At 38.9% G+C, this 15,890-nt stretch overlaps 1 protein-coding gene across 1 annotated transcript; it reads left to right on the forward strand.

Annotated features, from left to right (window-relative positions):
* The first annotated feature begins 10,202 nt into the window (after positions 1–10,202).
* Positions 10,203–13,252, forward strand: LOC132637629 (uncharacterized). The gene is made up of 4 exons (XM_060354688.1): positions 10,203–10,394; positions 10,758–10,899; positions 11,002–11,280; positions 13,152–13,252. The coding sequence occupies exons 1-4, from the start codon at positions 10,203–10,205 to the stop codon at positions 13,250–13,252; spliced, it is 714 nt and encodes a 237-aa protein (XP_060210671.1).
* Positions 13,253–15,890: the final 2,638 nt, after the last annotated feature.

The raw sequence follows: 15,890 nt of genomic DNA on the forward strand, positions 1-15,890 counted from the left end.
CTTTAAGCAGAAGGAGCTAAATTTGCGACAGAGGAGATGGCTAGAGTTGCTGAAGGACTATGATGTTGACATTCTATACCACCCAGGGAAAGCAAATGTTGTAGCAGATGCACTCAGCCGTAAAACTATGGGCAACTTGGTAGATGTACAACCAGAACGGAAGGAGATAGTCCGTGAGATTTTCCAGTTAGCTAACCTTGGAGTCCGTTTGACTGATCCTGATGATGGCGGAGTTTCTGTTCGAGAAGTTGCTGAGTCCTCTATCATAGAAGAGGTAAAGAGACACCAGTACGAGGACCCTATTCTTATACATTATAGAGATGCCGCACTTCAAAAGGATTATAGAGACACCAGTACGAGGACCCCATTCGAGATTGCACCTGATGGAGTGCTACGATACAGAGGCAGGTTATGTGTACCTGAGGTTGCAGGGTTACGGCGACAGGTTCTGGGAGAGGCACACTATGCCCGTTATTCTGTTCATCCAGGGTCAACGAAGATGTATCATAACCTCAGATATTTGTATTGGTGGGATGGCATTAAAAAAGATATAGCGGAGTTTGTTGCTCAGTGCCCGAATTGTCAACAGGTTAAGGTCGAGCATTAGAAGCCCGGTGGATTATTACAGGAGATAAAGATCCCGACTTGGAAATGGGAGGTAATTAACATGGACTTCGTTACAGGTTTACCTCGCACTCCGCGAAGATATGACTCTATTTGGGTTATCGTGGATAGGCTGACAAAATCAGCCCATTTTCTTCCAGTCAGGACTACTTATTCAGCTGAGAACTATGCAAGGTTATACCTCAAGGAGATAGTGAGGCTTCACGAGGTTCCCACTGCTATTATCTCTGACAGTGGAGCTCAGTTTACAACTAACTTCTGGAGATCCTTCCAAGAAGGATTGGGGACACAAGTAAGTCTTAGCACAACATTCCACCCTCAGACTGACGGACAGGCCGAGCGCACTATTCAGACGCTACAAGATATGTTACGGGACTGTATTATTGATTTCAGAGGTAGCTGGGACGACCATTTGCCACTTATCGAGTTTGCTTATAATAATAGCTACCATTCTAGTATCCAGATGGCACCGTATGAGGCCTTGTATGGGAGGAAGTGCATGTCACCTATTGGCTGGTTTGATGTTGGTGAGACTAAATTAATAGGACCAGACATGGTTCAGCGGGCTGTTGATAAAGTGAAGCTTATTCAGGAGAGGTTACTGGCAGCCCAGAGTCGACAGAAATCATATGCAGATAATCGACGTCGACACTTAGAATTTCAGGTTGGTGATTGGGTGTTATTGAAGGTGTCACCCATGAAGCATGTCATGAGATTCGGCAAGAAAGGGAAGCTAAGCCCGAGGTACATTGGGCCTTATCAGATTATCCGTAGGGTAGGCCGGGTAGCCTACGAGTTGGACCTACCATCTGATTTGGAAGCAGTACATCCAGTCTTTCACGTGTCAACGCTTCGCAAATGTATAGGCGACCCTTCCAGAGTATTTCCCGTGGATGATGTCCAGGTGACGGAGGAGTTGTCCTATGAGGAGCGACCTATAGCCATACTTGATCGGCAGGTCGGGGGATTGCGTACCAAGGATGTAGCTTCCGTCAAAGTATTATGGAGAAACAACAATAGAGAAGAGATGACCTGGGAAGCCGAAGAGGAGATGAAGAATAAGTATCCTTACTTGTTCCCTACGCCTACAGGTAACTTAAACTCCTCACTTGATTATATTGATTAATAGACGAAACTATATATTATAGCGATAAGGGAGACTTTCCCGAAATTTTTATAAGATTTTACAGGACCAATTTATCATTCGAGGACGAATGTTCTAAAGGGGGGAAGGATGTTATATCCCGTATTTTTATACGTCGAGTTATTCGCAAGCTAATCGACTTAAGTTGAGGACGGGGTTATTTTTAGATATGAAATAGAAACTTTTAATTTTCAATTTTAATTAGTACACAAATTGTTTATAAATTTTATTTAGTATAGAAATATTATTGGAGATTAGGGACTAATTAATTGTGATTAGATTATTAATTAAGAATTAGTGATTAATTAAAATTAATTAAATTTTTTATTGTGGACCCCATCCGAAATTAAAAAAAAATAATAAATAAAATATGACAATTCAAGAAAATATTTTGGTGAGTCATTAGAGGGGGTTGGACGTGTCAATACATGAAGAACCATATAGATACCAATGGCTAATGAACAATTCAACATTGATTTCATTTTGCAAAAAAATCAAAGTTAGAGAAAAAAATATATAACTTCCATGGCTGCTCTCGTTATGTGTATCTCTATTACTATCATTGTTGGTATTTCTGTGATAACAGGAGGATAATTGGAAGTTCGGGTTAGGCGCATATATAGGGGAAATGCTGCCCGATTTCTGTTAAGCCCTTAACTAATGAAAACCCTAATCAAGAAAGTATAAGTTAAAGGATGAGTCCTATAGGCGATTGATTACAGATTTATGAGCTAGGAAGTATAGTTTACTAACGATAGCGTTACTTATATATTAAATAGGCTAAGGGGCGACGAAGTGAACGTGACTACGATTAACCTTTAACAGGTATGTAAAGTTAACCCGTCTTTCTTTTTGGCATGATCTTTATGAAACGAATAGACAATGTGTATATGATTCCAAAGAAGTTCCTATTATTAGAGCCACTAGGATGGCTACTGTTCTTGATTTCCAGAAGCTATTTTATTATATCTTGATACGTGTATACGATTCCAGAAGTTCTATTTTGATATAATCCACTGTGACATTCGAAAGGTATTTGATATGACTATTGTCTTGATTTTCAAATGATAGTTCGTTTTGATTATTCCATTGAGTCTTTGATAATGTTTTAACTTGCATATGGTTGCTCACTACTCTGCTCGTGCATGCCTTAATATATCTTTCACTGAGTCCCGGGCCAGGATACGTTTTCGTGCACTGTTTCACTGCATTGTTCACCGAGTCCCTCACTAGAGGGCCGAAATATGATATATATATATATATATATATATATATATATATATATATATATATATATATATATATAATGGCGTTATGATGTGTTTATGGAGTAATGATGTGTTTATGGCGTTATGATGTGTTTATGGAGTTATGATGTTGTTATGGTGCCAAGGATGGTATGTGGCGATCTGGGTCACCGAGTCCCATAATGGGCCGGGTATGACATATAATATTGACATGCATGATTTATGTTTCAGAAGGGCAATGTTTTGGTATTCTGGATATTATACTTGTCTCTTGTACTCCCTACTTCAGTTATGATCCCTTTTACTGAATTTTATGCTTTATATACTCAGTACATATTCCGTACTGACCCCCTTTCTTCAGGGTGGGGGGGGGTGCGTTTCATGCCCGCTGGTACAGACGCTCAATTCGGTGATCCCCCAGCTTAGGATTTCCATTCAACTTTCTTGGAGAGCTCCGTTGTTCCGGAGCCTAGACTTTTGGGTACAGATCTCCTGATGTATAATATGTTTGCCCAGGGGTATGACGGGGCCCTGTCCCGTCATATTTCACTGTTGATATTCTCAGAGGTCTGTAGACATGTGTGTGGGTTGTATATAGAGTATGATCAGCTGTGTCTATATAGTTGTCATGGATGTTTCTTTTTGTTTTGGCAGCCTTGTCGGCTTGCGTAGTATATTGACATGTAGTGGCAGCCTTGTCGGCTTGCGTATTATAATGATATATGGTGGCAGCCTCGTCGGCTTGCGTATTTTGTTACGCTGTGATTGATTGAGAACCTTTGGGTCTATGCTGATTCCCATGTTGTCTATAATGTCAGTCTGATTGTGTCTAAACAGGTACATACGGGTGTCTAGTTCGGGCACTAGTCATGGCCCGCGGGGCTAGGTCTTGACAAAAGGTCCTCGAAGAGACAGAAGTCAGGATAAAAGGAAGCACAACATTTAAGCTTTTTTGTTAGTTTGGATTTTGAAAGTAGGTTATATTCGAAATGAGGCCTAAGAAGAACATTATCCTACTTCAGATCATTAAAATGAATGGAAGAACCTATCTAAGAGACACTAGTAGAAGTACCATCAGGAAAGTGTACTTTATTGGTACTAGATTAGACAACAGTTCTAGGATTGCTCATGAGATCCAAGCTTGAAGACATATAATTAGTGGCTCCTATGTAAACTACCCAAGATTTAGCTATTTCATCTGCAAACGAACAACTATAAGAGCTATTGGTTAAGTTTTTTGTTATACCTACCATGTTCGCTGTAAATTCAGCATGGTCTGTCTCCTTATTTATCATCTTCACAATATCTCGGTATTATTGTGGGGAAAATAATGGAATTACATCACTGAATTTGTGATTAGCAAGTGAAGGATGACCATTCCCTTATGTTCTTTCTCCTTGGTTGGCATTATGTGTTGCATGTCTTTTATTGCCTCCTTCTTCCCTTTTGCAAACTTGTGATTAGGTGGATATCCAACAAGTTTCCAACATTGTTCCCTCGAGTGTCCTCTTCTATGGTAGTAGGTGCAATACATATCACCATCCTTCTTGGTCCTGGTATACTAGTTATACCGAGTAGGGTTAATGTTGTGGTATCAATATGTTCAAATGTTCCATGCCCTGTGAACTCTGAACTCTCAAGTTTACACTGCAACCTCTAACTTTCATCCTGAAGTAACTTACTTTAAGCCTAGTTGAGTGTTAGTGCAAGCACTATCATGAGGATCTGACTACGTGCGTATCCATATGTGTCATTTAGACCGATTATAAACTGCATAAGTTATTCCATATGCTTAACATATTCCGTCGATTTAGGGAAGAGGCAACACAAAATTATACTTATCCTAGACTAACTTCAACTTAGTGAAATATTCAGACACAGATGAAGTTCCTCGAGCTATTAAGCTCAATTCATGGTGCAGCTGGTATATTTTTAGTTAAACCCTTTTTAGCAAATCGTTCCTTTAAGTCTTGCCACACAACGACTGCATTTAAAGAGTGCACCATTCCATTTGCCAACTCCTTCAACACAGTGTTTCTGATTCATGAGAGCACAAAGGCATTACACCTTTCCTATTCATATGCTAAGTCATCCTTAAACTGTTCCTTGTGGCATTTTTCAGTTACAAAACCTGTTTTATTTTTGGCCAACAAGGCATTCAACATGAATTTACTCAACGTAATGTAGTTCTCATTTCCCATCAATTGCAAAGAGATTAAACCACTACCAGTGTATCACCTGGATAAAGATATAATGGATGTCGAGGATGAATATCAGTCGGTTTCCATCTCATGCAATTAATTTCATCAATTTGCAGAGGATTAATGCAATCAAGGGCACCGATTCAATCTTCAATTTAATTTTTGTTCCAGAGCAATTAAGGTTTTGTCTTCTCTTTCGAAAAAAAAAATAGAATTTAAGATGAGAAATTGATGTAACTTTACTTCTCCGTCGCCATTGAAGATGGCTTTGATGCCATATTGAAAGAGGAGCTGATCGTATGAACAAGAAGGTGCAGAAGGAAGAGCAACAACAACAATGGGAGAATTTGAACTCAATTCTCATTTCTATGATTAAACTAAATCCTGCCAAGTACATCTCTATTTATTCTAATTACTAACCGACTCTAACTTTAATTAGCTTTTTCTATCTTCTAATGAACAATGTTCAATCACTATTAGCCTAACTAACAATGTACAAACTTAAGTAGTTGTAGTTAATTTCTGCAAGCATACATGTGCTTTAAGTGGAAAGCCTTTGTCTTGAACTGCTTGAAAAACTCTACCCTGTTTGTAATGACCCGTTTGGTCATTTTAGGCGTTTTATCCCATTACCCAATTTACATTTTCTGAAGATTCATTTCAGGGTTTATGACTTGCGGGGATGGGTGGCGCAGTTCCCGAGGAAATTAGGCGGGTTTGGTTAGTTTTGAGGATTTTAGAGATTTCTAAGTTGAAGAAGTGAAAAGAGTTGACCAAAGTCAACATCAGGGGAAATTTTGTCATTTTTGAAGTTTTACAGATTCCATTAGGTTCGGAACATCCTTTATGACTTGGTTGAGTCATTTGTTTGAGTCCCAAGGCGTTTCAGTGTGATTTGAGTCATTGGTTGAAATTATAAGTTTTGGATATTTTAGAGTTGACCGTGGTCAACCCTGGATCGAGGTGACCTCGTATGGGAATTCTGAGTGTGCGGGCGAGTTTGTAGCACGTGTTCTGATAGAAATGTGTATTTGGTATGTGTCTAGGAGGTTCGGAATGAGTTTCGGGTGTTGGATCTAAAGTTTTGAGGGTTTTGGGTTTTCTGGTTCTAGTACACCGCACCTGCGAGCAAAAGCTTGCACCAGCGTGCCTGCTTCTGCATGAGTAGGTCCGCAGGTGCCGGACCTTGCAAGGTTGGCTTTGGCTGCACCTGCATTAGAGGGTGCGCAGTGGCCAAGTCGCACTGCGTGTTTTATTCGCTGGTGCGAGGTCGCACCTGCGAAGTTTTATTCGGGGTCTTCTAGTCGATTCCACACCTGCGGAGTTTTTTTCGCTAGTATGAGGTCGCACCTGCAGACTTGAGGGTTTAATTGGGGGCTCGCACTTGCGACCTCTTTTCCGCAGAAGAGACCTCGCATGTGTGAGAAATTTGCCGCACCTGTGAAGATCGCTGAAACAGAACCCATTTTATTCTCCTTTTTTCAATTCGAACCTCGTTCACTCTAAACTAATTTTGAGACTTAGGAAGCTTAGTAATAGGCAAACTCAAGAGGGTTTTTCAACATTCTTCCTTGGGGTAAGTTCTTAATCACCTTTCAAGTATTATTTCATGTTTCCTTCCATTATTTACCCATTCCATCCATGATTCTGGATGGTTAGATCTAGGGGGTTTTCATGAACTTGGGGTTTAGTTTTAATTTATGAAATTGGAGGTTAATTTGGGCATAGCATTCTATGACTCTTAAGATTATGACTATCTAAACTTAAATCCATGACTTCATCCTATAAATCCTTTCCAATCCATGATTCTACCTAGGAAATAAGGGTTTTTCATAGATTTAGGTCTGACTAAATAATGGAATTGAAGGCTAATTTTAGGTTAGATTCTCATGAAACTTAGGTTATGGACTATCTAGACTATGGGTAACAAGATCTTAGGTTCAATTTCAAGTTTTGCCCTTGGGGATCGGGTATGAATATTTTGTGTCCATTTCGGGGTTCCAAACTCAAGTATAGCAATATGGTTGTTGTTGGGTTTTTATGAGTGTGTAGAATACCAATTTGACTATGTTGACCTTGATATCTTAATAAATTGACCATTTTGACCTTCGGGGTCTTGAACGTGGCTTTAGGGTGACTTTTTGAACAAAATTTCTTTTATGGAAATATGAGTATCTACAGAATCATGTTTTAATGTAGATTTCATGTGTTGTAGACTTCGATCATTCAGAAGCACTCCGGAAGGGGAAGACGTTGGCATGAGGGTGTTACACTTTGGAAATTTTGTGTCGTTTGCATTATAAGTAAACTAACGCAAGCCTAAAGTGGACATGAAGCCCTTACAAGGTTAAGGAGGTTATTTAATAATTTTAAGTATGTACCTTAAGATTTTGGAGTTAAACGAATAGGTGGAAGTAAGTTCGTGGAAGGATTGGAGTTGGAGTCATGTTTTGGGATGATTTCGTATCATTTGTGTTATACATTTCTTAGAATCACCTTGAGAGGAAGATTTAGGGCTCCTTAGATGGTTAATGAAGTTTTATACAATTGCCAAGAATATTCCATAAGGATTGGAGGTCAAACGAATCGAAAAGAACGCATTTTCGCGAAAAGCGAAAATTTGGGGCAATATGCGGCCGCTAAGTATATTGTGCAGCATATTGGCCAAAAATTTTCCATTTTGGCTGACCCTAATTCCCAACATCACCCCCATATTGTGGAGGGAGTATGTGGCCGCATATTGAGTATGTGGTGCTGCACACTCTCCGCAACGCAAGGCGGTGAGGCGATTTTCAACCCTTTTTAAACCCCAAATGATCCCATTTTTCACATTCACTTTCCACACCATTATATCCACATCATAAGATAGTTCTTGAGAGTTCTACAACATTCCAAAAGCTTCCACACCATTAAAAGAGAAGATCAAACATCAAAACCTTAAGATAATCCATGAAAGATGATTGTTCTTGCTTCTCTTTAATGTTGTGATGAACTTGATCTTGGAAGAAGTTGAGGGAGGTTAATTTCTTCTATTATAAGGTATGTGATTCATCCTATTTATATGATTGAGTTGATTTAAAGGCTTAGCAAGTTTTGGAGAGGAACGAATCATAGTAGAGAAGTCATAAAGTGTTGAGTTGAAGTTGATGACTATGAGGTGAACTTAAAAGGGGATTTTGGATTAATTTAAGACCAAATTGAATATAATTCCTTGATTATGGTATTGTGGATGTTGTTATTTTTGATTGGGAGTTGTTTTGGAATTTGGTGGAAGTAGACAAAATAAGGGGAAGTGCTGCCCCAATTCCGCTAGCTTGTTAATTGCTCTAGTTTGAACTTATGAGTGTTTCATGACTTAACTCTAGTACAAATCCTCTTGAGTGTAGATTTGCGAGCTTGGGAGGAGAACGTTAAGTAGTTAAGGAAACGCAAAGGTATGTTAAGGCTAACTTTTTCTTTCTCAAGGCATGATTCCTTTGTTGTGAGCCTACACGTGATATCCAAATGTCCCTATTCCTAATTATGCTAGAAGATTATGGTTCTTGATGTTCTCATGATATTATTGATCTTGTTCGTCGTCGTGGATCTCACCGTATGATAGTTGACCCTTTAAAGAAAGATGGTGACAATGATGATTCCACAATGGTAATCGGAGTTTTCACCGACCTTATGTCACTCCGAAAGGTATGTAATGCTTCCTTTGGATACTCATGTATGCCATATATATGTACGTAGTTATTTTTCTAAAACCCCACCGCTCTATAGTCAGTCGGGCACGACATCTATTGTGCACACCACTACAGTTGGGTACGGATGACGCCGAGCCTTGATATAGCCGGGTATGGATAACACCGAGCCTTGTTATGGTCGGGTATGGGTGACACCGAGCCTATATGGCCAGGTGTGGTATCATTAAACATATAGGTATGTATACAAATGCTTTCTTCAGAAAAAGGATAAGTATGCATGACAGCCGCCTTAAGAGGTATTCTTAGGTATAAATTGTTCTCTTTATCTTATATTATCCTCATGCTTTCATAATGTTGCTATTCATGCCTTACATACTCAGTACATTATTCGTACTCCTTTTGTTTGTGGACGCTGCATTCATGCTGGCAGGTAGGCAGGGAGATCGATCAGATCCCTAGGTGCTTCATCAGCGATTGCACAGGAGCACTCCATTTGTTTCAGTGCTGCAGTTTAGCTGGTACTATTCTTTTGTGTGTATATGGGCATGGCTGGGCCCTGTCCCATCCTTATGATTCTATGCACTCCTGTAGAGGTTCGTAGACATCTGTATATAGTTAGATGTTATGCAACCTCGTCGGTTCATAATTTTTATATATCATTTTGGCAGCCTTGTCGGCTTGTACATATGGACATAATCGAAGATGTTTATATAGATGTGTATTTATCTTTGGAGCTCATGCCCTTAAAGATTATGATAGTTATGAATTATCTCCGTGGTCCACCTAGATATGAATATGAGAAGTATGTTGAGAGGTGCTCGGTGGTTAGCTCCAAGTGTCTGTCATGGCCCTTTGGTTGGGTCGTGATAAAAGCGCTATCAGAGTAGTTCATCCTATTGTGTGTCTATGAGCCGTTATCTAGTAGAGTCTTATTTATGGGTATGAAGCGCGCCACACTTATAAACAGGAGGCAGCGGGCATTTAAGAATGATTTACCTTTCTTTCTTATCATAGATCGTGCGATAGAGCCATGTTATATCGACTCTCCCTTTTCTGATAGTGTGTTATGATTTCAGCGGTGCCTGTGAAGAGGAAAGCTACAGCAGCCCACAAGGGTAAGTCAGCGGTAGGTAGACGAACTTAACGGGTATCGCCTACAGATGTGGAGGAGGGCGAGTCCTAAAATAAAGTTCCATCTCGGTCCTCTCACACTCCACCCGCTCCAGAGGAGCAATGAGGAGCCTTAGCTCTAGCTCTAGCACCCCCAGTTCGACCACCGGATGCCTCAGGCCAGGATATGAGGGAGGCCATTCAGTTGTTGACCCAGTTAGTAGTCGCTCAGGCTCAGCGGCAAGGTAGTGGTCATGGTGATAGAGCGGTCAGCGCCAGAGTTCATGATTTCATCAACCTAGACCATCCAGAATTCTTTGGGTCAAAACCAAAAGAGGACCCGCAAAACTTCATAGATGAGATGCTGAGAACATTGCAGGTAATGTATGTTTCGGATGTTGAGTTAGTAGAGTTGGCCTCTTATAGACTACGGGATGTTGTTGGTTATTGGTATACTATCTGGATGTCTTCTAGAGGGGTTAACACACCTCCACCAGTATGGCAAGAGTTTGTGGATGCTTTCCATCAGCATTATTTGCCGCCAGAGGTTCGACAGGCCAGAGCTGATAGGTTCCTAAACCTTAAACAAGGGAACCTAAGTGCTCGAGAGTATAGCCTTCATTTTATTTCTTTGGCTAGGTATGCTCCAGCTATGGTGGCTGACATGGGAGATCGAGTTCATTGGTTTGTGAGTAGATTGGGACCCCATTTGATTGATGATTATTTGACGGCCTCACTTTAGGAAGGTATGGATATTTCTCGTATTCAGGCCCATGCCCAGAATCTTGAGAAACGGCAGCAGCAGCGGAGGAGTGAGCGTGAGCATGATAGGGGTTATAGGAAGAGGGCTAGATTCTCCGACACAGTTAGCGAGTTCAGAGGAGGTCAGAGGCAGTAGTATTCGAGGCACTCAGCTCACCCAGCTGCTAGTGCGACTTCATAGTTTCTTGGACCCAGGTTTGATAGACCCGCTCATTTTGTGCCAGCTCAGAGCTCCAGAGCTCTCAATTCTCAGATCAATAGTGGTTCCAGTCAGATGAGACCACCTTTAACATGGTGTACTCAGTGTGGTAGACTGCATTGGGGACAGTGCCGATCAGGTTCAGATATTTGTTATGCCTACAGTCAGCCAGGCTATTTTATGCGTGACTGTCCATCGAGAGTTGGTAGAGGTATGGTCCAGCCTACAAGATCAGCTACTGATTCTTCATCATCTGTACGCCCTCCGGGGAAAAGCTCACAGACACCAGCAGGTTTTGGTAGAGGTAGAGGAGGAGCGTCCAGTTCGAGTGGTCCTTAGCACCGTATTTATGCACTGGCTGGGCGATAGGATCTTGAGTCTTCACCTAATGTAGTTATAGGCATATTATCAGTATCTTCTCATGACGTATATGTATTGATTGATCCAGGGTCTGCATTGTCGTATGTTACTCCTTATATTGCTGGTCAGTTTGGGGTGAGACCTAAGTCAATTAAACCTTTCAAAGTGTCTACACCCGTTGGTGACCCAGTGATAGCTACACGGGTATATAGAAATTGTGTAGTTATTGTCTGTGATGGTCACACTATGGCTGATTTGATTGAGCTAAATATGGTAGATTTTGATGTTATTATGGGTATGGATTGGTTGGCTTCTTGTTATGCCAATGTTGATTGAAGGACAAACATGGTTCGTTTCAAGTTTCAAGGAGAGTTAGTTCTAGAATGGAAGGGTAATACAGCGTCTCCGAGAGGTAGGTTTATTTCCTATCTCAAGGCAAGGAATATGATTGCTAAAGGTTGTATTTACCACTTAGTTCGAATTCAAGATATAGAAGCAAATTAGCCGACTCTTCAGTCTGTCCCAGTAGTTAATGAGTTTCGGGATGTATTCCCTGACGAACTTCCAGGCCTTCCGCCAGAGCGAGAGATTGATTTTGCCATTAATGTGCTACCAGATACTAAGCCAATATCTATACCTTCATACAGAATGCCACCCACAGAATTGAGGGAGTTGAAGGAGCAGTTGAAGGATTTGCTTGATAAAGGCTTTATAAGGCCTAGTTCATCGCCATGGGGCACACCAGTGTTATTTCTGAGGAAGAAAGATAGCTCCTTGTGAATGTGTATCAATTACTGATAGTTCAATAAGGTGACGATAATGAACAAGTATCCAATTCCAAGGATTGATGATTTATTTGTTCAGTTGCAGGGTGTCTAATGGTTCTTAAAGATAAATCGAGGTACTACCAGGTGAGAGTTAGAGAGAAGGACATTCTGAAGACAGCCTTTAGAACTAGATATGGTCATTTCTAGTTTCGGGTAATGTCGTTCGGTTTGACTAATGCACCGGCAGTATTCATGGATTTAATGAATAGTGTATTCAGGCCTTTCTTGTATTCTTTTGTGATTGTGTTTATCGATGATATCCTGGTATATTCTCGATCTGAGACAGAGCATGCAAATCATTTACGAGCTGTCCTTAGAGTTCTTTAGGCCCGGAAGTGATATGCAAAGTTCTCTAAATATGAGTTCTGGTTGAATTCTGTGACTTTTCTGTACCATATCATTTCAGTTGATGGTATTTGGGTGGATACCCAAAAGATTGAGGTAGTGAAGACTTGGCCGAGAATTACAACACCTACTGAAGTTCGTAGTTTTTTGGGCTTGGTGGGTTATTACAGAAGATTTGTAGAAGGTTTTTCTTCTATTTCGGCACCACTGACAAAGTTGACTCAGAAATCAGCTAAATTTCAATGGATGGATGCTTGTGAGCGCAGTTTTCAGGAGTTGAAGGATAGGTTGACTTCGGCTTCGGTTCTGACTCTTCCAGAAGGTTCGGAAGGCTATGTTATTTATTGTGATGCCTTAGGCGTTGGGTTAGGTTGTGTGTTGATGCAGCACAGTAAAGTTATTGCTTATGCTTCAAGGCAGTTGCGGAAACACGAGAAAAATTATCCAACCCATGATCTAGAGTTGGCTGCGGTAATTCATGCATTGAAAATGTGGAGGCATTATTTGTATGGCGTTCATGTTGACATTTATACAGACCATGAAAGTCTCCAGTATGTTTTTAAGCAGAAGGACTTGAATTTGCAGCAAAGGCGATAGTTGGAACTATTGAAAGATTATGATGTTAGAATCTTATATCATCCAGGGAAAGCAAAAGTAGTAGTTGATGCTCTCAGCCGCAGATCCATGGATAGCTTATGTGATGTCCAACCGGAGAAGAGGGAGTTAGCTCGTGAGCTTCAATAGTTAGCTACTGTTGACACCTAATTTTCACCTCATAAGACGCGTATTTTAATTTTTCAAATTTCCCGAGTCAAAGACGGAGTAAGGATGCTTCCCTTCAATTTTAAAAAAAAATTCAAAAACAATCTGAGAAATTGCAAAAATGACGTTTAATTATTGTTTCATGAAAAATTAAAAAATATAAGAAATACGAGTTATTTACTTTCATCCCGCTCCATCTAGTCCAGGAAAATTGTTAATTTAAACAACGTATTAATTACGGCTCATTTTGACCGCATTTTTTCACATTTAAAATAATGCCCGGAACTATGTCAATATTAGGCTTGTTTTAAAGCTATTTTTTTTAATTAACGAGTTTTAAATTTTAATTAGCCTAAATAATTATTTTACTTAGTAATACGCGTATTTATAATATATAGTTTCTAATTGATTTAAATTAGGGAGGAGGTTCTTATTTATTATTTTAAAACATGGGGGGTCTTTTTTGGCCAATTTCTTGAGGGGTTTTACTCTTAATCCTGATTAGACATGATTTCCAGGTTTATTTTCATTCGAATTTCATTTTTTCATGCCTAAATTGAATCATACTAGGTTTGTTACTCGGATTCTTTATGTGTTTATAGTTGCCATGGGTAGGGCCTTGAGCCCTTGGCCATCTTGTGCACCATATGCATTAAAATAAAGAATCTAGGGGAAACTTCGTAGATATTTCACGGCTAAGGTATAAATCTGGGGATTCTATCCTCATAGTACTATTTGGTACAATTGTACCGCTAAATTGGTACAAAATTTGTTGTATTCGTACTATCTTGGTATTTATGATTTTTATTGGATTTTAGGGTACAATTAGTTGTCTTATCTATTGAAAATTCAAATTTCAGGAGTAGATACAAAAATCTGGGGGTTTTGGGGGGAAAATCCAGGGCTAGGTGTCCATTTTTTCATTCTTAGGATTCCCTAAATTTGAGAAGTCTATAAATAGAAAGAAAAAGAGGAGGAGAAGGATCCTTTTTTCGAAATTCAAGAGCATAAGAGGAGAAGGATCCTTTTTTTTTTTGAAATTCAAGAGCATAAGCCTAAAAACCTAAGAGCTATACAAAATTATTTACCATATATACATAAGCAGTCAAAGAAAATACTATAAAAATACTAGAAATATTCAATCAATATACATAGATATATATAAGAAGGAAAGTATTAGAAAGGGGATTTTTAAGATAAAAAGGGGTTTTGTTTGCTTGAAATTGGAGTTTGAATCCTTCTTTGGTCTTTAGGTTGCCTCCGTAAGAGGTAAATCCTTTTTCAACGTTTATTTTACTTTCAGTTTTGAATACTTATTAGTTTTAGCTTGCTTATTGTGTGAAATGTCATAAACTGTCAGTACTTACTTATGATGATAGTTTTGTTCATGTTTTGATTATTTAAGCTACAAAAAATGAGCTAAAAGCTAGTTTATGTTATACTAAGTAGACTTTATAACTTGTTAGCTTAAAACATGAGGGATATAATGATTCTAGGATTTATTTTAAGTTTAGCTTGTTTAGAGGATTGTATTAGGTGGTTCTAGTTGACTAATATCTGTGTTTGGAGTTTGATTATTATCATTCCCCAAATTCCGTGTCTTGAGGTTTGGATTTTGAAACTGTTCGAATAAAATAGTATTATGTAGTCACTATTTAGTAAAAATTGAAGTTGTTTTAGAATTTGGAGACAGTGTTTATGATTTCAGACTTTACCTTGTCCTAACCTAGCCAAATTCTGATTCTTATTAGCTATTGTAATTCATTTTAGTGATATATTTGCTTTATGTGTGGAAACTGTTTTAGCCTAACAAGTTTTTGCCTTTAAAATGAATTTTTGAGTTACCTTTCAAGTTGAATGACCTGCTGTTGAATATTGTCCATATACTGAGTGTATTTTAGTTTGAAGATTGAAATTTTACATCTTGTTGCTATTTAAACTGTTAAAATATGATACAACACTAGGCTAAGTGTTTAATGACTTGATTTGTGAACTATGCGTTCTCAGTTTCTTGTGAAAAAAAAAAGAGATTTCAAAAGATTTGAAAACATGTTTAGAGCCTGGTCTGTAAACTTAGGACTTTGAAAACTGTCTAAGTGTTCATACTGTTTTAAGAAGTGCAAACTGAATGGCCTTATTGACTTTCTTCTTGTAAAATTCTGAAATCTGGAAATTGTATAAGTAAGGTTATTTGTGAAATTGGAATCTTCCCTGCTAAATGGGATCCTATCAGTCTACATGGACCTATATTTGTGCTTATTTGAAACCTTGAAAGTTAAAGCAATAGAATAGGTTGGAAATTCCTTCTCATTTTGACATTTACTCTGTTTTACAATCATTTAAGCCATATAGGTTTAAAAAGTGAATCCAGTTTTCAAAAAGGAAGCATAAAAGGTGTAAGTTAGTGTTATGATGGTTATGTAAACATTGATAGATAATTGTTCTCCTTTTCCCCTATGAGAAATATGTTCCTCCTTATAACTTAGTTTCCCTTTAGATAACTTAGTTGGCCATTAACTTCAAAAGAAACTTGTTTTTCTTCTAGAACTTGCATAACTAGACCTCACTGAGTAGGAAAATAACTTTAAAATAAGTAAAATCCTACTGGATTGCAGTGTTG

This window comes from Lycium barbarum, chromosome 4 (genome assembly GCF_019175385.1).
Source record: "Lycium barbarum isolate Lr01 chromosome 4, ASM1917538v2, whole genome shotgun sequence".
Lineage (NCBI taxonomy): Eukaryota > Viridiplantae > Streptophyta > Magnoliopsida > Solanales > Solanaceae > Lycium > Lycium barbarum.

Excerpts from the sequence above, each read along its gene's own strand:
- LOC132637629 (XM_060354688.1), top strand. The coding sequence starts at position 10,203 with ATGAGGGAGGCCATTCAGTTGTTGACCCAGTTAGTAGTCGCTCAGGCT. Across the intron at positions 10,395-10,757 it reads AGATGCTGAGAACATTGCAG|GAAGGTATGGATATTTCTCG; the intron begins GTAATGTATGTT and ends GCCTCACTTTAG. Across the intron at positions 11,281-13,151 it reads ACCAGCAGGTTTTGGTAGAG|GGAAAGCAAAAGTAGTAGTT; the intron begins GTAGAGGAGGAG and ends TATATCATCCAG.